The 26,814-nt window shown below is 36.6% G+C and overlaps 1 protein-coding gene across 1 annotated transcript; it reads left to right on the top strand.

The window, feature by feature from the left end:
* Window positions 1-288: 288 nt before the first annotated feature.
* SLC18A1 (solute carrier family 18 member A1) lies at window positions 289-26,114 on the top strand. Its single transcript, XM_031950824.1, has 15 exons — window positions 289-457; window positions 1,273-1,636; window positions 2,733-2,791; window positions 8,551-8,634; window positions 9,230-9,322; window positions 10,273-10,362; window positions 10,566-10,609; window positions 14,789-14,849; window positions 14,927-15,022; window positions 19,962-20,040; window positions 21,635-21,686; window positions 22,727-22,790; window positions 23,214-23,333; window positions 23,588-23,721; window positions 24,432-26,114. The coding sequence occupies exons 1-15, from the start codon at window positions 439-441 to the stop codon at window positions 24,543-24,545; spliced, it is 1,473 nt and encodes a 490-aa protein (XP_031806684.1). The 5' UTR covers window positions 289-438; the 3' UTR covers window positions 24,546-26,114.
* Window positions 26,115-26,814: the final 700 nt, after the last annotated feature.

Below are 26,814 nucleotides of genomic sequence, written 5' to 3'. Positions count from 1 at the left end.
TATGATGATTCATGATCTAAGTCATTACTGATCTTGGGTCTCAGACTCCTCAGTATATATAATTAGTCTATATGAATTGCTTATCAAGAGGGTGCTCTGAGGTCCAAGTAGAGTAAATGGTAATTAGGATGCAAAAATAGAGCTTAGTTTAGATAGGGATTTGAACTAATGGATTTGGAGTTCATTATACTTCAGAAAGATATCTAACAGAGAATTTTGGCAGTAGTAGGTTTCTTCCCATTGCCACAAAAGAAATGAGAGAGCTCTGAAAGACTTGATTTGATTTTGGGTTGGGGATGAGGGGAAAGACAACAGAACACTGAACTTTCTACCATGTTCTAGACTACCCTCTGTACTTCCTGTCGATGGCTGAAAGAGGGAAGAGAATCCCGAAAGCTAGTGCTGGTGGTGGTATTTGTGGCCCTTCTGCTGGACAACATGTTACTGACTGTGGTGGGTATGTTCTGGGACCATCTGTGGGCAGGGTGAAGTTGTCCTACAGTCTCATTTATGCTGGTCATCTCTTATCCCCGGAATATTGAACCAGAGGTTGCTGTAGCTTAGAAGGAAAGGATGAAAAATAGTGCTTCTTAAACATTCAAATGAAAGGAATCAACATCAAGGCAGATGGGTGTGAAGGGAACTTCAGAGAACAGGAAAAGGGATTAAAGAAAAACCTGACACTAGGCAAAATTGTAAAGTGCACCAATTATTCCATTCTCATGATCCTTCATTATGCTCCCAAGATGCCCTGTAGGTTTATACTGTCCCTAACTCCACTCCAGATTCCTACTACTCTTATATGTGGTACCCTAACAGAGATTACCTATCCTATTCTCTAGATTTTCCCAGTTCCTGTCCCATCAACTTATTTGTCTAACTTTACAGTCCACTGCTCTTAGTTTCCCCATTCTAGATTATAACCAGATAATCTGGTTTGATTTGCTCTGTTCCCATGCAGTAAGAAATGTTGGTATACTGTCACTTCTGGATAAAATGCTTTTGAATAGTAGTTTCCTGGACATTTTATTAAAACATCTTATAAGTCTGAAGGAACAACTCCAAAGGAGAATATTTTTATGTATAGTGGCAATCAGAATAGTTTCAGATTGTTGCAAGCACTTTTTCAAATCTCATCATGTAAACCTACTTTACATGCACAAGTAGCTTGCTTTTCCAGTTTTTCATTAGAACCAGATAATGGCAAAATCACACAACCTGCCCTGTCATCTGTCACCTCCCCTGTCACCTACCATATGTCTTTGATTCTAGTGCCCATCGTACCTGCCTTCCTTTATGCAACTGAATTCAGAAGTGCCAATGTGTCTGAGACTTTGCCCTTTGGTAGCAATGCTCCGGGGATTCTCCACAATGCAGACTTTTCTTCCATCTTCTCCTACTTTGATAATACTACAATGGTGACTGAAGAAAGCAAACACTCAGAAAAGGAATGGATGAATGAGAACTTTGGCACCCTACCCCCACAAGTTATTGAACCCAGCTTGGCACCTAGGAACAATTGTCTGCAAGGTACTGAGTTCCTGGAAGAGGAAAACTTACGGGTTGGACTTCTGTTTGCATCAAAGGCTATAATGCAGCTTCTGGTCAACCCTTTTGTGGGTCTCCTCACAAACAGGTATATTTTAATGGGGACCTCAACATCCTAAAGTGGTTGAGAGTTTAGGAAGGGCATAGCTATCACCTATTTCTATCAAGAATAGTCATTTTAAACTAAAGGAAGAAATTGGAGGACTTCAGCATTTCTGGTCCCTGGGGGAGAAAGACAATTTTGAATATTTATAATGAAATTAAATATTCAATTCATTTTTTTTTTTTTTTTTTTGTTCCCAGATCTGTTTGTAGTATTCAGTGGCTTAATATCTTTCAATCCCCTAATCAGGGCTGAATCAAGAAATGAGAAGACATAGGGTGTGCCCATATCATGTCAGTGCTCTAGAATGTGACCTTTAAACAACAAGGGATTAGGAATATTAGACATTTCACATGACTTGGAATGATGGCAAACCTGACTAAAATTATTGTGAATTTTCAAAGATACACAAACATACACACCTGCACATACATATATGTGTATGTATCCACAAATATAGATGGTTAACTATATAAAAGTATACATATGCACATACTCTACATACATCTATGTAAAGATGGATAGATATGTAACTGTGATGAGAGTAAGGAAAGAATACATAATTACACGTATATATAGCAAAAATTTGAACCTGGATTTAGATTCATGTATTGAATGGTCTCCTGTGCACATTTGCAAATGGACATGCTAATCCTGCCTGGGATATAAATACATGAGTAGAATAAAATTCATAGAATAGCCATAGTTTTTATTATCCTTCTATCCCTCAAAAGTCATCATGGCAAGGTGACATTTATAATATAGATATAGATAAATAGTAGGGATTGTTATCCCTTATTATCATTATACTTACTTTTCCATTTTAAATGTGTATATGCTGCTTGCCATCTAGGGGAGGGGGTGGAGGGTGGGAGGGAAAAATCAGAACAGAAGTGAGTGCAAGGGATAATGTTGTAAAAAAATTACCCTGGCATGGGTTCTGTCAATAAAAAGTTACTATAATAAAAAATAAATAAATAAATGTATATATGCACATGCATGTACATGCCTATAAAATATGCAAACTCAGCATGAAACACGTATAAATCACTTAGAGTTGTTGTTTTCACTTCCTTCTTAGGATTGGATATCACATCCCCATGTTTGCTGGCTTTGTCATCATGTTTCTTTCTACAGTCAGTAAGTCCTGGGCTTCTGTTCTTTGACTTCCTTGAATTCTGTTTTATGAACAAAAAGGTCAGATTATTTCACAGGAGAATCAGGAATTTCAATTCAAGATCCTTGAACATGCTCTATGTATTAGGGTGGGGTGGGAGAATGAAGGCTAAGATTTACCACCTTTGCAAACCCATTCTGGCAATATAGCTATTGGGAATTTGATAGGAATTGTCCAATCCTGAAATAAAGAAGAGATGTATTAGGGGATGGGAAGTAGAAGTGGAAAGTGGGAAGGGGCAATGAGAATTCCATTACCTTTGACTTAAGAAATCATGGCTGCTATTAACATGTGGGACCTATGTATCTGTTGTCTGAATGTGCTCACATCTGTCTATCTATTTAATACCTTGGACAGGGTTAATATAAAAATATCACATCTTTAGAAGGGACAAATTACAGGGTTTTGTTTAAAGTGAAGGTTGATAAATGGAGGATGAAATTATAGCTAATTATAAATTTCCAGAGAGTCTACCAACAGTCAAAATAAAATCGATAAAAGTTATAAGCAGCTGAAGTACAATCAAAAATGAAAGAGAAAGATATAACCTCTTAGAAATAAATATGGTTTGTATGTATAATAAAAGGGAAATTCAAGGAAGATAAACAACTAAATAAAATAAATGAAAAAAATTATAGGGGTCAAAGGCTGGGTGACTAGTCAAACTTTACAGGAACCATCAAGGAGCAATTGAGGTAGTTTTGGGTAAGCCTGAAAAGTAAATGAGTTGTAGTAGACTGAGTGCTCCAAACTTTGGGTTTGGAGTCCAGTAGATCTGAGTTTGAATCCAATCTTATTAGTTCAGCAATGCCTGGCAAGTTTGAATCTGTTTTCTCATATGTATAGAAGAGTTGCTGATACCTACTATACAGGGTTGTTCTAAGGATTTTTTTTTCCTGAGCAATTGGGGTTAAGGGACTTGTCCAGGGTCACACAGCTAGGAAGTGTTAAATGTCTGAGACCAGATTTGAACTCTGGTCCTCCTGACTTCAAGGCTGGTGCTCTATCCACTGTGCCACTTAGCTGCCCCTGTACTAAAGATTAAAGAAAATTAAGGAGATAAATTTTATAAGCCTAAAAGTGATACACACACACAATATAAGCTCCCTTTTACCCAATTCATTTTCTCCTTTTTCTTCTTCTTACCTCAGGTTCCTATGTTATTTCATCTCCCATTTTCCTTTTTACCTTCACTTTAAAAAATCAACTTTAAGAAAAATTTGTTACTCAGCACTTAGCCCAACAGCTTATTCTCTTTTTTTGCAGGGGGTGGAGAGAGTGTATATAGGAAACTCGTGGTATAGAAATTACTTTCACTAATGCAATTTTATGTCACTTTTAACTTAAAGTTTTAGATAGTTACCTGAAGCACTGGGAGGCTAAATAATTTAACCATGTTCTAACAGCCAATTTATGTCAGAAGCTGAACTTGACCCTCAGTCTTCCTAACTCCAAGGCAGGCTCTCTGTCTCCTGGTTCTCCTGTCTCCTTTATGAGACCTCTGCTTTCATAACATTAGGTGCTTAATAAATGTTTGTTGATTTAATTAAGCACTTACTGGGCCCTCAGAATCCTGCTACTTACTATAAGAAGAAAAAGCATATCACTAAATCTTAGACAAGTAGTTTCAAATTCAAGTGGTGCATTTGTTCAGAGTTTGTAACTATATTGGTACTGCTGATCTCCCAAGCTCTGTTTCTCTTTTATTTGCCAATGCAGTTACTTATTAGTCTGAGCAAAGGGACAGATAATGTACCCTGGAGACTGCAAGAAACCTGATTTCCCAATAGGCAGTAGGATTGACAACCCTGCTAGATGTTAAGTGCCATGGAGTTCAGAGAACAAGACAGATAACAGTGAAATGGAAAAGTCAGGGGAAATTTCACATAGAAGATGAGATTTAACTTGCACCTTAAAGCATGGATAAGATTTAAAATATAAGTGGAGAAGGAGAGAGGACATTCAAAATAGGATGAAGATGCAAGCGAATAAAGGAATTACAGCTTTGCTAACTGTTAGGCTCTATGTACTTTGTATAATAATAACAATGATAATGAATAAATTAAGCACCATGAAGAAATAAGTTAAAAATGTATAGATATACTTTCGCAATAAATGGATCTAACTTAACAAAGCAATAATAATAACAACTAGAAATAGTTATTTGTCCAATGTTAATCATTAGTCAATAAGCATTTAACACTTTGTATGTGCCAGGTATTGTGCTAAGCACCAGGGATCAGAATCTAATGGGAGAGATAACATGTTAAAAAACAACAACTGTATAAAAATAAAATATATACTGGAGACACTGGAGATAATCTCAAAAGAAAAACCCTAGCGTTAAAGGGGATTGGATGAGGGTGGGAATTTTAACTGAGACACGAGGGGATTTGGGGAAATCAGGAAAGCCAGGAAATGGAAAAAAAGGAGGAAGAGAAACTCAGACTTTTGAGAATAGTCAACAAAAATGCTCAGAGATAGGAGATGGAGAGATGTTTAGAGGAACAGAAAGGATGCCAATTCACCAGATTAAAATTGAGTGAAATGAAATATAAAAAGCAAGGAAAGATAGGAAGGGACCAGATTATGAAGGGCTCTGAAGGCGAAATAGAGGCTTTCATTTTAAAATATACATAATATTTTGTTTTTCCCCTAATTATATGTTAAAAATCACTTTTAACATTTCTTAAAAAGTTTTGAGTTCCAAATTATATTCCTCCCTCCCTCCTCCTCTTCCCCCATAGATGGTAAGCAATTCACTACAGATTATATGTATGCAATCATTTAAAACATTTCCATATTAATCATTTTGTACAAGACTCAACTGAAAAATAAAAAAAAAAGAAAAGAAGAAAGAGGAGAAAAAGATAGAAAAAAGGGAGGAAGAAAGGAAGAGAGGAAGGAAAGGAGGAAGAAAAAGAAAAACAGCATGCTTCAGTCTGGTTTCAGACAGTATCAATTCTCTGGAGGTGGATAGTTTGCTTCATCATTAGTCCTTTAGGATTGTCTTGGATCATCATCTTGTTGAGAATAGCTAAATCATTTACAATTCTGCATTATATAATAAAGGTTTTTAATAGTTTATACCAGTGATAATAGGGAACAACTGGAATTTATAGAGTGTTTGTTTGTATGTGTGTAACATGATCATACTTATGATATAGGAAGTTCACTTTGATGACTGAATACAGGATGAACTGAATTGCAATAGTCTAGGTGTGAGGATAGGACCTTTATTAGGATTGTAGCAGTGACAGAGGAGAGAAGTGAAAGTATAAGAGAAATGTTGAGTAGATAGATTTGACAGGACTTGACAATAGATTAGATATGAGAGGTGAGATTAAGGACTCAATGATGATTCCTAGGCAAAAACATGGTGTTCAATCTAAAGGAGCTCACATTCAAATGTAACTGAAACTGGTTTATCTCCAGATGCCCATGAAATAGTTATGACCCCAGATCATAATCACAAGATGCTCCATGAATGACATCGACATAAGCTCAAGTGACAAGTTGTTGACAAATAAGTATAAATCAAACAACTTAGTCATGTAAGATTTTATTTATAGAAATAAAATGGTCCATGATAGTGATTTAAGATTACATCATTGCCACCAGAAATTTTTTATCTGTGGAATATCTAGAAAACACAATCAGGTGGCCAGAATAATACTTCAGAATTTTGTTGTCCTTCACAACTTAGCAGACAACAAATGCCCATACTACAATTAAGAATCCCAAAATGCTCTTGAGAATTCAAAAATGTGTACACAAACCGGAGCACTATTACAAACAAAACTGATGTCTATAACCAATGAGACATACCATTGTTCCATAAACATTTAAGGCCATTGTTAATAGATGTTACTATACTAAGTAATCAAAATCTCCAAACTACATGGAATGAAAAGTTCTCAAAACATGGAGATATTATTGAAAAAACAGAGATCCATTAGATGAGTTTATAGAAAAACTTATAAGCCAATTCAGTTATGTTTTATTCCCTTGTGCAATAATCTACAGTTATAAAAGAATAATAGAATAGCATCATGTCTTCTGAATATTTCTATCTGAGCCCCATCAAAAAGATCAGAATGAAATAATAATAGTTTAAATATATATTTTAATATATTTCATTGATATAATTTGACTTTGCATTTCCTAAATTTCTTCTATATTTCTGTTCTTTACTATCCCCCAGAAATATCTGTTGTAACTAAAAAAAAATTTTTTTGAGAGAAGAGGAAAAATTATTCAGTGAAACTAATCAACACATAGAAAAAAATGAATCTCACATTATATATTATGGTTCATATCTATGGACCTCACTTCTACAAAGGATTAGGGAAAATATGTCTTCTACTATCTCATCTTTGGGAACAAGTTTGTTCTTTATAAAATCACAACATTCAGTTTCAATTGTTTCATGGTTGTTCTTTCCATTTATATTCATTGTGCATTTTTTTTCTTGGTTCTGTTTATTTCACTTCATATATTTTTCCATGATTATCTAGATTCATTATATATATATCATGCCATTACATTGATATACCACAATTTGTTTTTTAAGTTATGTTTTATTTTTTCCATTAGCAAATATCTATCTTCCTGCTTAACTACTTCCCTAACTGAAAACAAAACCCAAACATCTTTAGTCAAACAAAAGAAATTTTTTCATTGGTTATGTTTAAAAAGAAATTTACTTATTCTATAGTCTGAATCCTTCCTCTATCAGAAAGTGAGTAGTACATTTCATTATTAGTCCTCTAGAATCATGTACCATAAGTCGTTTAGCCATTCCCAATCAATTATCAACTTTGATTCCAGTTCTTTACTATCATGAAAAGTACTGCTATAAATATTTTAGAATATTTATGTGCACTTTCTTGCTGTCAATTATTTCCTTGGGTTATATGCCTAATAACAGAATCTCTGGGTCAAAAGTTATGGGCATCTGATTCATTTTATTTGCATAATTTCAAATTTCTTTCTAGAATAGTTTTATTAATTCACAGGTACATCACAGGGCACCTGTCTCTCCAGGAGACCTTGAACTGGCCTTCTGTTATCTATGTCAGTTGAATGTGAAGTAAAATCACAATTTTGTTTTGGTTTTCACTTCTATTTTTATTAGTGGTTTGGATAATTTCTTTCATATGATCCTTACTTGTATAGTAATTTTAGTTACAAAGGGTTTTTGAATCCTCGGTCTTATGAGAATAAAAAGAGTAAAAATTATTACCCCCATTTTGTAGATGAGGAAATGATGCCATTTTCCTCACCATTATTAAGTGATAGAACTGGAATTTTAAATCAGATCTCATTTCATATCAGTGTTCTTTTCATTGACTCATTTTTGTTAAAAAGAATTGAACATAATGCAAGGACTTCATTGTCATGGTCTCTTATTATGTGTGTCACATTAGCTAACCATAGTTCCACTTTACTCTTTAATTTTTTCTTATGAATAGATCTCCCTAAATTAGATTGGAAGTTTCTCAAGTTCCTGAACTGTCTTCTGTCTCTCACAGTTTATGGCACAAAGCTGTTCACAAAAATGAAAAAAATCTCTCTTGGTCTGACCTTGTTAAAAAGTCTTCCATTATAAAGCAAGGATGGGCATGAAGGCTATATGATATAGTGATTGCTTTTATAATAATTCAAGGGTTTAGAAGTATACACTGATTTGGCCATCCTTGGTGGTCTCCTCTCTGTTCAGTGTTTGCTTTTTCAGGAACCTACACACTTCTTCTCTTGGCCAGAACTCTTCAAGGCATTGGATCCTCCTTTTCATCAGTTGCTGGTAAGTCCAATACTTTCCTCATTCTTCCTCCATCTTCCCTTTCTTTCTTCTTTCCTTTTCCTGTAGCATCCTCTTTTTTCCCTCCTCAGTTCCCTTTCCCAACTGTAGAATTCAGATCCCTACATATTAGGAATAGGAGAAAAACTATAGAACTCTACATTTTGAGTAGAAGAATATTGAATTTGGAGACAGAAAAAGACCTAGTTTTGAACTAGCTGCATGATCTAGGACAGTCACAACCTCTGTGGACCCCTGCTTCCTCATTTGTAAAATGAAGTGGTAGAACTAAATGACTTCAGTCAGCTTTAAATACTACGATGCAAAAGAAATCTTGATTTTGAAAAATCAATTGGGGTAAAGCCTAGTGGGAGAAATTCTTTTTTTTTTTTTTTTAATTTAAATTGACAGGTTTGACTAGAGGCAAGATTGTCAAAGGAATCTTCAGCTTGCCTCCTTTTCCTGTCCTGTTCCAACTCATCCAGCTTTCAACATCCATTCAATTCTTCTGTTGGTCTTTCCTCAAAACCTCCCCCATACCACACCTCCTAGGGCTTAGGAGCCTGTTTTCTTATCCTTTTTGTTTCTCCACTTCTAGGACTTGGAATGCTGGCCAGTGTGTACACAGATGATTATGAAAGAGGAAGTGCAATGGGTATTGCCCTAGGTGGTCTAGCTTTGGGGGTATTAGGTAAGTAGTTCTTTCTTTCATATATTGGTTTGACTAGGACAGCTAGATGGTGCAGTGGATAGAGTGCCATCTGATTTAAAATGCAGCTTCAGATACTTAGCACTTCCTAGCTGTGTGACCCTGGTCAAGTCACTTAATTTCAAATGCTTCATCAAAAAAAAAAAGTATAAAAAGAAAAAAAAAGCTAATGACTACTGGGTATTTGGAGTACAATGACTGAGTCATTCCCATGTTCAGCCTAGGTTGGGATAGGTCCTGCATGGTATATGTAGGTAAGTTGAGAACAAAAGCCTTCCCTTTACCCAATATTTTGAATAGAATTATTCCATAAATAATTTATTCTTGTGGCAAGATCAGGGAACTTGGATCAAGAGATCCAGATTTAAGTTTCTAACTCTGTTTTTATTAGCTGTGTGACTTTGAGAGCAAATACCCTCATATTTCTGAACCTTCATTATCTCATCTATAAAATGAAAAATGTTAGAAGACAACCTCTAAGGTACTTTACAATAGTATCAAATTCATATAGAAACGGGGACCACTAATCCATCATAAAAATCCCTGTTGGCTGAATGTTAACTTCTGTTGTAAGTAATGTCACCTATGTTTTTACTGCATTTTAATTTATTTTGTTAAAGGTTTCCCAATTACATTTTAATTTGAAGGAACTCAAGTGTTTTAGCCCATGTAGGGGCTTCATCTTTGACACTTCTGCTTTATAGTTCTGGTAATCTACAGTACAGCAAATAAGTCTTTATTTGAATATCTGCTATGTGCCCAACACTGAATTCAGTGTGAAAAAATATGATCATAGTCTCTGTCTCCTAAGAGTCCTAAGTCTAATGGAAGTGTTGAAAGAGACAGATCTATTTACATAGACACAAAACATTATTAAGATGTATCTTTTAATCCAGTCTCTGTTGTACCTGATCATTCCCTTTGCTTTTCAGTGGGTGCTCCCTTTGGAAGCCTGATGTATGAGTTTGTTGGCAAACCTGCTCCCTTCCTTATTCTGGCATTGCTGGCCCTGATGGATGGAGGTGAGTAAGTCATCCTTAAAAGTGATGGGTTAGAAACATTTTGTGTCATGGTGCCAGTCATGAGCTAGAAGAAGTCACTTCTAATGGATTTTGACAAAAATCATGAAGAGGGAAGGAAGTAGGTTACTGTAACTGCTATTGACAGTAGAATCCTTGAGATCTCAAGAAAAAGACACATATTGAACTTCCTTTCCCCATTTTAGCTCTACAACTCTGTATTCTACAGCCCTCCAAGATCTGTCCTGAGGTAAGTAGTATTTGTATTATTTTTGTTGTTGCTGTTACTATTCATCTCATTCTCTTTTTTATGTATGGACTTCAGATAGAAATTTCTTTGGAAAAGTCAATATTCTGTTGTTGTTATTTTACATTTAATATTCTATTGGCAATTTCAAAGATGCATAAAAGAACTGCTTTTTTGTAAGTAAATAAAAATAGTAGGATTGCAGGGTGTGACAGAAAGCAATCTGACTCTGAGGTCAGAGAACTATTTAAATCTTGCAGTACCTGCATGAATTCAAATAAGGCGTTTAAACTTTTTGGGCCTTTATCAACCTATAAAAAGAAGGAATTGAAGTAGACCAGAGCTTCTTAAACTTTTTCTACTCAAGACCCCTTTTTACCTGAGAAATTTTTATGTGATCTTGCTTCAAATTCATGCTCAGTGCAAAGTGCACATGCTCTGGCTTCAGATCCAAGACTTCAGTGAATTCGATTGATGCAACAAGAGCAAGCACTACCAGAACACTTCAGATTTATTCTGTATTTGATTTTGAATTATTTTTTGATTGTTGTGTTCAGAAATCTTTTAGTGTTGCCTATTTTTTTGCGTCAATCCCCACATTCAATTATGTGACCGTATATGGAGTTATGACGCACAGTTTAAGAAGCTTTGAGCTAGCTGGCCTCTGGTCCTTTAGGTTTTAGATTTATGATCCTAAGATCTTAATGTGATGTAGAACCCATCTTACTAAAAGCATCTTTGTGACAATTTCAGTAGCAGATATTATGGCATTATTGTTACTATTAGAAACAGTAACAATTCATATTTATATAGTATTTTGCAACTATAAAATGCTTTCTGGTGAGTAATATAATTGATCACACAACAAGTATTAAATGCCTATTATGTGCTTGACACTGTGCTAACCTCTGGGAACACAAGTATAAAAATGAAACAGTTTCTGCCCACATTATCAGAGTCTGTTTGAGAATGATGTGTTTGTAGATGATGAAACAGGCTAATAATCATAAAGCTAAGAAATTCTTTAGAATTTAAGTCTTCTGACTCTGTGTCTAATATTCTTGTCATTAAGTGACACTATATTTTACTACAAACTCTTCATTAATTATTGGAGGAGGTATATTGGATAGCTGATATTCTGGGAAGATCATCCTAATTCAATCATTGCAATTCTCATATAAAACCACAAATAAATATGGTGAAAGGAGGTAGAAAATACTGATATTTGGGAGATGAGGAAAGTGGGATTAATTTTTTTGTTTGTTTTTGGGATAGCTTCAAAAAGAGAGTACAAAGTTTTATAAATTTGTATGTTACAGGTCAGATATATTATTGGAAAAGAGACAGCTTTGAGAGAAATCACTCAGAATCAAGAATGTCTCACCTTTGCTAAAAACTTCCAGATCAGTCCAATTGGTATTACAACAGCATGTAGGGTTGCATCATAACTCTGTGACAATCTGGTGTTGACACCATTGTACCACAGGGGAAAGTCACAGAGAGGAATCAGTGCTCAGTGAGGAAAAGGCTAGAAAGAAAGCAAGGGTGAAGGTCTCATCCCATTCTTATTTTTCACCTAAGCTAGATAATTCTCCAAGGTTTTGCTTATTGGTGTCCAGGAATCTCTTGATATTTTGAGATGATGACAACTCCTAGGAAGCAGATATTTTTCTTTTAGGATTCCAGATATTGTAGGAAAAAAAAAAACTAGCTAATAGGATGTCTGGGTGGGGGTATGGTCACCCATCCAAAACCAGTATTCTATAGCAAAGGTATAAACTGGCCACCTTTTTACAAAGGCTCTGGGACTTGGCTTGTTAACTTAAATAACCCTCCCCCACTTTGAGCCTAAATCCAAGATAAAAATGTTCTCCAATTTTCCCTTGAATTGTACCCTGCAGATAAAAATGGCCTAAAGTGATTTATCAGGTTGTGTCTGGTAGGGAGTGACCTTTTTGTGACTAATGACTTGATGAGTATCAGTTCTTCCACATTACCAGAGCACACCGGAGAAGCAAGACACATAATAGGATATCTTGGAAAATAATAATAACAATAAAACATTGGACTGGTAGTCAGAAGACCCAGATTCTGTTTCTGATTCTATCACTTATTATCAAACAATAAGTCATCATGTGACTTTGAAAATTAACTGCAGCTAGGTGATGCAGTGGATAGAGTACCAGTTGTGAAGTCAGGAGAACCTGAGTTCAAATTTGACATCAGATATTTAACACTTCCTAGTTGTGTGACCCTGGGCAAGTCATTTAACCTCAATTGCCTCAGTGAAAAGAAAATGTAACTTTTCTTGGCCCTCAGTTTTCTTCTTTTAAAATAAAATAAGAGTATTAAATTATATGAACTTTAAGTTCCCTTCCTGCTGAAACATTTTGTGATTTTAAAATGGCAATTGGAGGGCACAATAATATGCAAACCTATGTTCTTACTAAATTCTGAGCACAGATTGTAAGCAACCAAATTCAAGTTTCTATGGTTTACCTACCTACATGGGAAACCTGAGACCTCAAAGTCAGATATTTAGACCCTAGTTCAGTGCCAGTGAAGACTTTCAATATAGAAGTCAAAGGATTTGAGTGGGAGTTCCCTCCAAGTGCCACTCACATTGCCCTCTGGTATAAAAATAATTGATATTTAGATAAGTTTTGGTATACTTTGCCTATATGAATTCATTTAAATGTCATAATAACCTAGTCATAATTACCTAATCATTATGAGTTACTCCCTTACAATAGGTATTATTATTCAGTCATTCAGTCGAATCATTCTTTGTGATCCTTGTAGGGTTTTTTTGGCAAAGATATTGGAGTGGTTTGCCATTTTCTTCTCCAGTTCATTTTATAGATGAGAAAACTGAGGCAAATAGGATTAAGTGACTTGCCCAGGGTCATAGAATTAGTGACTGTCTGAGACTGGATTTGAATTCCGGCCTTCCCCTGCAATGCTCTATCCTCTGTGTCAATTAACTGCCCATAGAGGATGTAGGATGGATTCTATATCTCAGTAAGATCTTAGGATCACTCAAAAGAATGAAAAATCATTTAAGCACTTTTTATGTGCCAAACCTGGTGCTAATAAACACTGGGGATACAAGTACAAATCAAAGATGGTCTTTGTTCTCAAATAGAAGTGGAAAACACTTTTAGGGCAGTGGTGGTCTGAGAAGGATATTTCACTTAGAAAATCATCAGACTGGAGAGTAGAGCTACCCTGACAAATAGAGAAAGAAGTAGACACACCCTTTCTAGGAACAATGGCAAGTATTGATTTGATTTTGGCTACATAAAAGAAAAGAATGTGGAGGAGTGTTTGTCAGCTCAGATAGAAAATGGCTAGGAGGTAGGGAGGGGAAAAATTGAATGGAAGCCTGGGCTAGATCTATCTAATTTGGGCTACTGTTCTGCATTCAGGGAGCCTGATCTCCCTGTGGTCATACCACTAGCAAACTAGTAAATATAAAAGACAATTTGTACCTAGGTCTATGTAATAATAACAACACTATCTAGCATTTATATAGTGTTTTTAAAGTCTGAAAAGCATGTTACAAATGTTATCTTATTTTGCCCTTACAAACATCCAGAGAGGTGAGTGCTATTATTATGCTCATTTTACAGATGAGGAAATTGAGAAAACTTGTTATTTACAGCTAGTTACTGAGGTTGGATTTGAACTTCCTCATTCCAGGTTCAGAGCTATATCCATTGCACCATCTGTCTGAGAGATGTCTGACTCCCAATAGAATACGATATCCATTTTTTTCCATGATGCTCCAGGAGTTTGGGGTTAGATATTATAAGGGCTCTGTTACTAACTAGCTATGTGATATATTAGATTATAAATTCTATAAAATTTAGAAACCCTTTGAAGCTGGAACTGTCTTTAAAATCTTCATATCCCTAATAGTACCTCAGGAAATCTGGCATCTTGTCCATAACAGATACCTATTAAATATTTGTTGAATAAATGGATGAGAGAATGGATGAATGGTCATTCACTTACTTTGAGCTTCATTTTACTTATTGGTCAAATAGGAATAATACAAACTGTTTTATCTAGTCTATATAAAGAAGACAATAAGTGCATATACGTTTTGAGAAAAACAAGATGCTATACAATTAGAACAAATTTTTATTTCCTTCAGAAGAAATTTTGTATTTCCTCCAGAGTTCCAAAGGCACACCGATCTTAACTCTTCTGAGAGATCCTTACATCCTGGTGGCTGCAGGTAACCTTCCTAGTTGAAATAGAAAGGGAATTGGGGGCTTTGTCTGGGGCAGCTGGACATCAGGACTGTCTCTGCAGGTTCCCTCTGCTTTGCCAACATGGGGGTGGCTATATTGGAGCCCACACTGCCTATATGGATGATGCAGACCATGTGTTCCCCCAAGTGGCAACTGGGTAAGTATCAGACCTTCAAGCCATCTCAGTAGTAATGTGGAGGAGCTGATGATGAGAATAGTTTTCTTTTGTTGACTTCACACTTCCCAAATGGCCCAGAAGTCAGTCTCTCTACCTGGACTCACAGAAATGGAATGTCTCCTTTGATGGGATAGTAGAACTATGTTTACTTGAATAGAATTCTCTCCTATGCCTACCTAGTATATGTGAGGTAAATCTGAGTATACTGGGAGGAAAAGAAGGAAGAAGGAGGAGTACACATCTGGGCCTAGATTTTGGATTTTTGGAAAAGAAACAGAAATGAAGTGGTCCTAGTTGCTGGAAAGAGCAAGAATTTGCAATAAAATGAGAACAAGCCCAGCCAATTCAAAGATAAACAAAAGAGCCAATATAAAGAAAGATGGGGACACAGAATTGTTTCCTGCTAAATGACTGAAGGTAGGATGCACTAAGGCTTATATTCATATCAACAATCCATTATTTCCTTTTATTTCTCTATGTTTATCAAATAAAGAAGTAATCCTTCCTTTCCTTCTCAGTCATCTCTCCCATCCTCCCTTTATGTTATTACATCCATGTGACAGAAAATAGTGCACTGGACTTAGATTAGGAAGACCTGAGTTCAAATCCTGCCTCAAATATCTATTAATTGTGTGACCATGGACATGTCATTTAAATTCTTTTAGAGCCTCAGTTTATTCATGTATAAAATGGGGATAAATCATAGTACCTTCCTTGCAGAATTATTGTGAACAACAAATGGAATAATATGTGTCAAGTACTTTTCAAAGCTCAAAGTGTTTTATTAAAAATGTTTTCTTAGGCCTAGACCTTGAGGTGACTCTGTTGTGACTTCTTTTTTCCTTCAAGGTAGAACTTGATTTTATTTTTATTTTTTGGCAAGTTCTTCTTGCCAGTATGAAAATATCAGGGAAAAGGGAAGGGATTTGATGAGAAGGGAATGATTTTCTCAGGTCTAGAACCCTGTTCTCCCTTAGGTAAGACTGTCCAGTCTAGGGCTTTGACCACCTTTCAGGAAGAAACCTCTGTGACACAGTTTGGGTCATAAGTGGGGTTCCAGCTTTTTCCAGGAAGCCCAAGGCAGAGGAACAGGGAAGGCTACGTGCCGATTAGTCACAGTTGCTGATAGTTGAGTGTGGTGGCAATGAGGAAGGTAGAAGCTGATAAAGATACAATAGTTGCTGAGTGCCCAATATAATGTTCCTAATCTAATTTTCTAGGGGAACAATATGAGTTTAAATTCCCATCTGTACTCCCCACTTACCCCTCAATTGAATTTCCCTCACCAGGAGCTGGCTCTGGCTATGACCGTTAATCATGTTAGGGCTTATTCAGGAGGTACCATTTGTGCAGATAATATTCCTCCTGGCTCTTCTGGCTCCTGGTGGAGGGTGAATGACAGATGCAAGTTTCACTGGACTATGGCCAGATTGCTTGGAGACAAGTTATAGGACTAACAAAGCATTTCAAAAAATCATAGGGTCATAGATATAGGCCATTTAATCCACACCCCTTCATTTTATAGACAAGCCAACTGAGAAGCAGGGAGATGAAGAGGCCTACCCTTAATCCCACAGAGAGTTAGCATCAGAGATAGAATTTGGATTCAATTCCTGAAATTCCAAAGGCAGTGTTTTTATTCTAGACGAGTTCATGGAGTTCTGGACCTGGAAGGGACCTCAATGGGTCCTCTTATAGAACTTCTTTGTCTTCCAGAGGAAGATGCTAAATTGAAAGCAAGAAAAGTCATTTGCTCAAGGTCACATAACAACTGAATAACAGATCTAGAATCAAAACCAGAATTCCTGATTACTAGTTCAATACTTTCCCCAATACATACCACTTTTGGCCTTCTGGATGCTGTAATCAGTTTGGTGAATGAGAAGGACATTGGTACATTTTCAGATTGCCAAAGTAGGAAGCGTTTACCTCTTATAAGTACTTTCTCTAAAATTTTGTCCTGAATTCAGTCTAAAAGAAACATGCCTGTGATATGAACAATTATACCTGAATATCTCAGACAAACTAAAAAGCAGTCTCCTACCACTCCTCTGCAGTCTATCCATGGCTAAAAGTAGCATCCTCCCACTTGGGTACCTCTTTATTCACTGAATGCTAATCAGAGGAGATATATGACATATTATAAGATGCTCTAAACTCTGTTTGATAGATAGACTTCAGCTTCATGGAGTAGGATGAAACAATAACCAAGATGTCAGAGATGTATCTAAGAGACCAAAAGGTTTCCAGGAAGTAGTTTCCCCAAGACACAATAGAAAAGCTACTGCCTTTATTTATAAAGGTAATTAATCTAGACCAACAGGATCAGCTAACACAGCTGTCATCTAGTGTAGACAAACCAAGCCAGAGGCACTTTGCTTCCTGTCTATTGAAAATATATATTAAAAATAAATGCCATATCCAGTAACCTGTGAAACATTTATCTCTGACTTAATTATAATTTCAGTGGTTATTTATCCTTGAAAGTATGGAGATAGTGCTTTGTTTGACCCAAAGAGAAGTAGGAAATGAGGCCTAAGACATACAGGAGACTCCTGATTTGGCCTGCTTACTTTTTCCTGATGTCTGTGGTCCAAATTGACTGAATTTCTCTCTCTCTCTCTCTCTCTCTCTCTCTCTCTCTCTCTCTCTCTCTGTGTGTGTGTGTGTGTGTGTGTGTGTGTGTCTGTCTGTCTGTCTCTATCTCTTGTAGTATTCTGGTTAGTTTTCTGGAGATCTTGGGACTAGCCTTCATTTCAGTCAGAGTAATCATCATGAGAATAGTCAGGGATGAAGTCCAAATTCTTTATTGTCTTCTTGCCTGGGGCTCGGCTAGCTTTCTGGAGGCCCTTCAGACAGGCTTTAGTTTCAGTGAGGGAAGCAGGAGGACAGGCCAGCCACCACGTGGTGTGAGATGGAGTAAATATCTCTCCTTGGCTCCGAGAGCTTGAGCTCCTGCCTCCAGTCCTCTGTCTTCTCCCAGTCTGACCCTGGCTGAGTTTGTCCAGTTTATATGCTCTATTATAATTAGATCATTTACAGTATATTGAGTATAAAACAATCATATCACTAGGGAACCATTATTTGTTGTAGGATTAATTCAATCATACTGAATTGGAGAACTATTAATCACCATGCTAAACTAGATAACCATTATATTATCAATTCCACATAGTTAACACCTTCTAAGAATCCTTGTTTCAAGTACAAAGTTCTGGCCCATAATAGTCTTGGTCTCTCTGTTTCTGTCTCTGTCTCTGTCTCTGTCTCTCTCTCTCTCTGTGTGTGTGTGTGTGTCTTTGTCTCTCTCTCTTTCTGTTTCTTTTTATTTCTTTCCCTCTTTCCTCCACACTATGGGAGATATACATACATGTTATTTCTTCTTGAAAGGACTATATAGCATAAGGCCCAATAAAGGCTATTGAGTTCAAGCATGAGTTAATGTGCTACTGCTTCTCCCAGTCTTGAATTCCACATCTTTCTCTGGTGCTGCTGCTGCCCTTTTGGGTCAATTCAGATTTTGAGAACACTGGGCCAATGAGAGGTGTCATTTGCTTAATTTAGTATGACTTCTCTTACCACTAGCTCTGGAAATCTGGTAGTATGTGGCCTTATAAGCAAGCATGGCCAGGAGGGAAAGTGGACAACAACTCCATAAAAATCCATCTACACTACTGGGGTTTGGAAAGTGGGGTGTTAGTTAAAACTCTGAGCTTTGCTGCTGCTGAGTCTAGGGCATTGCTTTCATAAATGGAGATGTTCTTGAAGGTAGCCAGTCTTGGACATCAGAGGAGAAAAGAATAACAACTGGCATTTATATAATGCCTTTTCATTTATAAAATACTTTAAAAACTCAAATATCTCATTTGATCTTCACAAAAATACTGTTTAAAAAAAGGAAGTACTATGATTAGCCAAGTCAAGTCAATAAACCATGATCAAGTACCTACTCTTTGCCAGACACTTTCTATGCCCAAAACAATCTCTGCTTTCAAGAAGCCAGTTTATTGGGGAAAGGGAGGGGAAATGTATAAACAAAATATATACTGGAGAAATTGGAGATGATCTCAGAAAGAAGGAACTAATTTTGAAGGGGGTTAAGTAAGAATCCCATATTCTAGCTATGATGTGAAGAAAGCTAAATAAGTCAAGAGATAGCAACTATAACAAAGGAGAGAATTACAGATTTTAGGAATCAGCTAATGAAAATGCCCAGGGTAAAGCAATGGAAAGCCTTTTTAGAGAAATAGCAAGGAGGCCAGTGTTGCTGGATTGTGAAGGTACAAGAAGCCTAGAAGGATAGGCAGGGGACAGGTTATGAAGGATTTCAAAAGCTAGACAGAGAAGTTTATCTTTGATCCTGAAGGTAAGAGGGAGTCATTGGAGTTGACTGAAGAGTGGATGGAGTATAGCACCCCATTCTACACATTAGGAAACTCAGGCTGTAAGAGGCCAGTGATTTCAATTCCAGTTAGAATCTGGACAATGACCAAAAAAATTACCAAGTTTTCCTGAATTCCTGAATCAACATTCTTCCCACCACACAATGGTAATGGATAACGTGGATAATAAGCATTTTTCTCTGCCTCCTAAACAGGAATGTTCTCTACCTCCTTTCACTCAGTTCACCTGTGTTTTGAGACAAGAACTGCAGTGCTTGAGTTAATATTCCCTCTATATTAGTCATTTTATGTCACAAGGGCAAAGTATGGGTGGTAAGGCAATATATATCTGCTTTGCATAGCGATTTCCTTTGTTGTGTGGAACCCAGAGTGGATGGGGGCTTTGTGAAATGAAGATTTTCTCTATTTTGGAGGGTAAACCATAGGATAGAGCCATTCTTTCTTCAAGGGGAGAAGTTTCTATGGGAACAAAAGCAAAAAAAAAAAAATCCTAAGAAGTATTTTTCTCCCTATAGGTCTAGCCTTCCTGCCAGCCAGTGTGTCTTATCTCATTGGCACCAACCTTTTTGGGGTATTGGCTAACAAGATGGGTCGGTAAGTAATCTGTGGAGTTGGAGAGGAAAGGAAGAAGCAAGATAGTAGTTATCGTGATTATAGCATCTGTTCAGGAGATCTTAAAATCACACAAAGTTACAACTGAAAGAGGGAGGGCACATAGGAAATAGGACACAATCCTCATTCTTTAGGACCTTATGATTTAGTTGGGAGTGGGGTGGACATATTCATATAAAAAGATCATTAACAACATAAGACAGGATATGACCAGCAAAAGCCTAAAGGAATAGTGTATTCAGTTTATAGGGTGTCAAAAAAGAAAAGTACATCATGGATTAAGGTGATCTGGGAAGGACTTACTGAAGATTTGTTCTGGGGCTTGAAAAATTATTAGGATTTAGAAGGTGGACACTTCAGATAGGGAAAGGGCCTGAACAAAGGCTCACGAGCCATTCTCATAGCTCAGGTATCCACCACATGCCTTCTAGAAACACAAGAGAAAAATATCCTTCTTTCCATCACTTGAAGTAATATCTATGTCTAGTGAGCTATAGAGGTATTGCTTTGTTTGTTTAGACAGGAAGTAGCTTCTGGAAATGGTACTCAGATGGTGTTTTTATTGGTCACCCTTGGTAGTAATGGGTCTGGGGTTGGGTCGGGAGGTGAATGACGTCTCCCTAAAGTAATTTCTTGCTTCCTTTTGTAAAAAAAAATCAATGTTATATATTACTTTTAATTAAGTACTTCTTTGAAACCTCACAACATTAATGATTGATAGAAAGAAGAGATTAAGCATGAAATAATAACATACAGTATATGATATGCAGAAAGGCAATCAATGCTTTAGTCTAACAAGATGACTATAAAACAATGAAATGCCCTTCAAAACTTCTTTTTTCCTCTTTTTGAAAACATACAGTTCTGTTGATTTTTATTTTAGTTTGTAAACAACATGAGTCAAACTAGAAAATGAAGTAATCTCGATATTATGTAGGATAATTTAAGAAAAAAACCCACCAGATAGGACACAATAATAAAAACAAATAGAAAGGGGGCAGCTAGGTGATGCAGTGGATAGAGCACCATCAGGAGGATCTGAGTTCAAATGTGGCCTCAGACACTTAACACTGCCTAACTGTGTGACCTTGGGCAAGTCACTTAACCCCAATTGACTCAGCAAAAAACAACAACAAAAACAAATAGAAATCAGTGTTTACTTTGGTTTCTAGAATGGTTATAGTTGTCATCATAAAACATCATAGACTAGTTAAAGCCAGGCTGGTGGTAGTTGCCAATAAATGCTAAAAAGGAATTCAAAAGATAGCCCAAGGTAGTTATTTTAAAACTGATAACTCTGAAATGTGTTAAGCAACAGATGCAAGACATAGTTTAGCTCTTTCCCCTGCTACAATATTAAATTCTGCAGCCCCATTTAAAGTACAAAATGGAAAAAAGCCCTAAATATTCATAAATCAACCTCTTCCTACCACTCAACAATTATGAAACAGCTAATACAACCACCACATCTCCAGAGGTTGTTGAAAGATATGTAAGAGAGAATTGGATTTTCTCTAAAACAAATAGATCTCATTAAGACATCTAGAAAATTACAATCTTCTTTCCTTTTTTATAGGTGGCTATGTTCTTTGATTGGGATGTTGGTTGTAGGTACCAGTCTGCTCTGTGTGAGTATAACTAGGAGTCTTTTGGCTAGACCAGCCCCTAGGGACTCAGCTTCAATGCCAATTCTTTTGAGAAGCAAAGCAGGACAACAAATGCCCATCTTCTAAACCCTGTTAGAAAGACATTCATTGAAACAAAGGCTTTATTCAGGGACTCAGGCTCTGAACAAGAGGTGATGACACAGGTTGAAACTAGCTTGAGTAACCACAAATTATAATTCTCCTATCACTGTTCAACATGAGAATTGAAAGTGGGAAGAGGGGAGGAGAGAAGATGGATGACATAATGAAGGAGAAAAAATCCGGAATGACTGAGAATCAATCTAATATAGCCTGGGATGTTCAGGATATTGATGTTTTAGGTATTTGCAATTTCTCAGTAGAGTCAAATTGTTCTTTATTAAGTCCTTCCCAAGACTAGAATAGTGACAATAGATGCAATGGAAAGGGCCCTTCCACCCCTAAACAGCTCATAGTGACAACATTCCAAATAGATCAAAGAAATAGGAAAATGATTATTTTTTTTAAAAGAATCTCTTTTAAAATGCAAATATGTATGATAACAAGTTATCAGTCATTAGTTAATGTTTACTTATTAGTTAATATGTCATTGGAGATTAGTATATCCTCAAAAGAATGGGACAAAGACTATGGATGGTTGAAGAGTGGGAATCCATGCTGAGAAGTTTGTCTGTGTGTGTGTGTGTGTGTGTGTGTGTGTGTGTGTGTGACTCTTGCCAATCTATGGGCCCTTTTTCATAAGTTTTTTAAATGCATAGACATAGAATAGTGTTTGTTGAAGGCCTACTTACTCTCCCTTCACACAAAAAGACACACACACACACATACAATTAGGAACTTAATAAAAACGTTTTGATGGCAACAGTAACAACAGAGAATAAGAAAGCCTGTAAAGGTTAAATGTGAGAAGAGTCTGTGGTACAGAGTTGCCTAGATCCTTTATACATTCATCAGAAGCCTTTGGATAACATTTCATAAGATGTCACACTCTGACTACTCTCTGTTTTTGTTTTTCCTCAAAGGTTCCTCTTGCTCAGAATATTTTTGGTCTGATTGGTCCCAATGGGGGATTGGGCTTTGCTATTGGTAAGAATTTTTTCTCAAAAAAGGAGGCCAAGTATGCAATTCTTCCTCTCTCCTGTCCCATTTCCATTCTTCTTACCCGAGCTTCCCTGAGCCTGAGACCTCAATTTGATATTGGGTTCTGAGTCAGTTGGCTTCCCTGATCTTTTCTCTGATCCAGACTGGGTGTGGGGAGTAAATGAGGGAGAAAGAGGAGATGAGATGAAAGCAATAGTGGGAAGTTGCTTTTTTGGAAAGGCCTTATAATTCCTACTTAGGGGAGGGAAGATAGAGGAGATGAGCAAGGAAAGAGTTGAATGAGAAAGGGGATGGAGTAGAGGTAGAATGACAAAGAGAATCCAAGGAAGAAAGTGAAAGAGCACATAGGCAGAATGCAGAAGGAAGAAGAGGGATGATAGTGACTAACTGTGTTGTTTGTTTTGGCAGGCATGGTAGACTCTTCCATAATGCCTATCATGGGACACCTGGTAGACCTTCGTCATACATCTGTGTATGGGAGTATCTATGCCATCGCTGATGTGGCTTTCTGTATGGGATTTGCTATTGGTATGGCATCTGTACAGACCTGTTTCTCTATAAGCTCCTATCCTTATTCCAAATTCTCATTCCCACTTTGATTAATCAGTGAGATAATTAGTTTTAAACCAAGATAGAGCCATAACTGACTCTCAAGTCTGGAACCTTTGACACATGGAGCCACCTCTTTTCTGTATTCTTCGTTCTTCCTCGCAACACAGTATCCATTCTCTTTCTGGTCTGTTTGATGGATCTATAATAAATGCTTGATTTGACTTTTGCAGGTCCATCTACTGGGGGTGCTATCGTCCATGCTATTGGTTTTCCCTGGCTCATGGTCATTATTGGAGTCATCAACATTGCCTATGCTCCACTCTGCTACTACCTTCGAAGCCCCCCAGCCAAGGAAGAAAAGATTGTATGGGACTGATTTTAATCATAACTGAAAGAGTGACTTTTTTCTTTTTTTTCTTCTTTTATTCCTTTTCCTCTCCTTTCCTCATGTTTCTATACCTTCTTTTTTTTCCATTCTTTCTCCTCTCATAAGCTTCCTCTTTCCCCCATGATAATTATGAAGAGAGTCGTGGATTAGTGAGTAAAGGATTGTCCTTGCTGTGAGGAAGTTCTAGAATCAAACTCTGTCTCTGACACATACTAGTTACTTGTGATTCATGGACAAATCACTTAATTTTTGAGTTCTCCAGGCAACTCATGAGAGTATCTGAGATGCAGTGGTATATGGAATTTCCACATTGGGAACCTTACTGATGAAATCACAGATTTATAATAACAATTATTATGATAATATCAATTCATCTTTCTGTTGAAGATTTCTCCCTTTCTCCTTCAAGATTCATTTTATTCCTCTTTTCCTTTTTCTCCCCCTCCCTACGTATGGGTTCACAGAGCACAGAAATACACTTCAGTGACATCTGAAGATTGACTACTAATGATGAATTTAGTTGAGCTTGAATGGATGCAGGAAGCCTAAAAAATATATCTTGGGCCCTTTCAGGCTTTGATGTGAAAACTCACTTAGCAAAAACTTTAGGGATAGTTGGAGAGTGGGTGAGAAGGAAGGTTTATTGAGAAAATGAAATGATTTTCTCCTTCTCTCTCTTGCTACAGGCAATTTTGAACCAAGAATGCCCAATGGAGACCAAAATCCATGGAATTCAGAAGTCCCAAAGAGAATTCCCCCTGAGTGAGGGCAGTGAAGAGGAAGCTGAAAGTGAGGAATAGTGGGAGAAATGGACACTCTTACTTTGGGTATCTGGTGGGCATTCCTCCATATGGATGTTTCTCTCTTCTTTCCTTGAGAAGTCCAATCTTAAAGGACACAAAACAAAATGCCTTCTAAATACTCTGTCCTGAGAGTGGTCTTCTTCCTTTTATATAACCACCTCATGATGACAAAAAAGAAACCTATGGGTTAGGTTCCCAACCTGTAGTGGATCTGACTTTATTTTTCTTTTATAGCATGTTTCAATTGTATTCTGGTCACTGACAGGATAGATCCAGATTTATTTGTTTTTAAAGGAATGAAGGAGATATGCTACAAAATCTTTCTAGCTCAAGAAAATCATGAGAACATTGGGATTTAGCGATTTTACTCCAAAAGGGCCTCAATTTTGCAGCAAGTATTGAGGATAAAAAGGCATTAGATATAGGACAGATTTTATCTAACTTAATCCAAAAAATATATAATAAACTCATACTGGAGCTCTTCATTTGCCTAAATCCAAAAATATATATATAATAGGCTTCTACTGGAACTACTTTCTATCATTGTGGGCAAGTTATTTTACTCCCTGGACCTGAAGCCCTTTATCTATAAAATGAAAGGCTTGGACTAGATGACCTCAAAGATCCTTATAACTCAAAATCTAAGATTTTCGGATCCCAAAGGTATGTTAATTCTTATCATTCCTGAGTTGATCCTAAGGATTGTAACACTTGAAGATTGGGAATTTGAGTTAATGCCAAAACAAAGACCTTGTTCTAGGGAATTACAAAGAATTCATATATTGTCCAGGGGCACAAGGAGGAGAAAGGGACTGCCTACAGTGTTCATTTTCATGTAACCAGGGGCTTTCTCAATGGGTTGCCTTCCTTTCTAGCCTTTGGAGGCAGTTGGCTTTCTCATTTAATATGCTCCCATCTGGTCTTTTCTGGCTGGGTTGAAAAAGCTGTTCATGAATCTTACTGTCTGTTTCATAACAGCAACAACAACAATAATAATGATAGCTAGCATTTATATAGTGCTGACTAAGTTGTGCATTAGGCATTGTGCTAAGCACTTTCCAGATATTCTATCCTAGACAGGAATCTAGTTTTCTGTTTTTGAATCTATAGTAGTAAAATAGTTTCATCAGCATGCAAATGATAACATCATTATCCTCGGAGTCCTCACAGCTTAAGCCCATTTTACTTTACTGAGCAGGGGATTTAGAGCTGAATGGGACCTTAGCAATCACCTTGGCAAAACTCATTTTTTCAAGAAGAGCCTTGAAGGTTGCCTAATGTCACATAATAAATAGATGCTTGGATGAGAATGTAAGATTTAGGGCTTCAAATTTGATGCTCTTTCCATTAGATACTTTAAGCTCCTTGTTCTTTCCTTTCCCCAGAATTCTATATATTAGAATTCTTAATTTTAAGTATCTTGAGAAATGGGGGAAGGGGGGGAAGGATACCCAGAAACATATACTGGAGCAATATAATTTGTGATGAAAAATTAAAGGTGAGATTAATGAAACTGAGTGTAAGAAAACTATTGAATTTATAAATAAAGCAAGAAGTTTTTTATGAAAAAACAATAAAATAGATAAATCATTGGTTAATATGATTGAACAAGAGAAAAGATGAAATTATTAGTATTACAAATGAAAAGGGTGAATATACCATCAATGAAGGTGAAATAAAGCAACTATAAAAAGTTATTTTCCCTAATTATATACCAATAAGTTTAATAATTTAAGTAAAATTGAATAATATTTACAAAATGCTGAATATTTATTATCTAATACAATCTGTCATTTTAATCTCTCCCTTTTTCTCTCTGTATATATGTACATATAAAATCATAAAATAGACACATATAGATATATATCTATATATGCATATCTATAGATATAGATATGTGTGTGATTATAAGCATTATTAAGACTTTATCCCAAGAGGTCCTCAAACTACGGCCTGCAAGCAAGATGCAGCATCTGAGGATGTTTATCCTCCTCATCCATGGCTATGAAGTTTCTTTATTTAAAGGCCCACAAAACAAAGTTTTTGGTTTTACTATAGTCCGGCCCTCCAACAGTGTGAGGGACAGTGAACTGGCCCCCTATTTAAAAAGTTTGAGGACCCCTGCGATCCCATTGAGCTCTATGACATTTATTGAACACTTGCAATGTATAGGGGTTGAAACTGCTAAGGTATAAGACATGATTCCTGTCTCATAGACTTCACAATCTAGTTAAGAACACAAGACAAAGATACATTTTTCAAAATA

The sequence above is a fragment of the Sarcophilus harrisii genome, chromosome 2, assembly GCF_902635505.1.
Source record: "Sarcophilus harrisii chromosome 2, mSarHar1.11, whole genome shotgun sequence".
NCBI classification, from domain to species: domain Eukaryota; kingdom Metazoa; phylum Chordata; class Mammalia; order Dasyuromorphia; family Dasyuridae; genus Sarcophilus; species Sarcophilus harrisii.
This window is presented reverse-complemented; position numbering and strand designations above follow the sequence as displayed.

Coding starts and splice junctions, on each gene's coding strand:
- SLC18A1 (XM_031950824.1), top strand. Junction 2,792..8,550: donor CATGTTTCTTTCTACAGTCA/GTAAGTCCTGGG, acceptor CTCTCTGTTCAG/TGTTTGCTTTTTCAGGAACC. Junction 23,722..24,431: donor CAGCCAAGGAAGAAAAGATT/GTATGGGACTGA, acceptor CTCTTGCTACAG/GCAATTTTGAACCAAGAATG.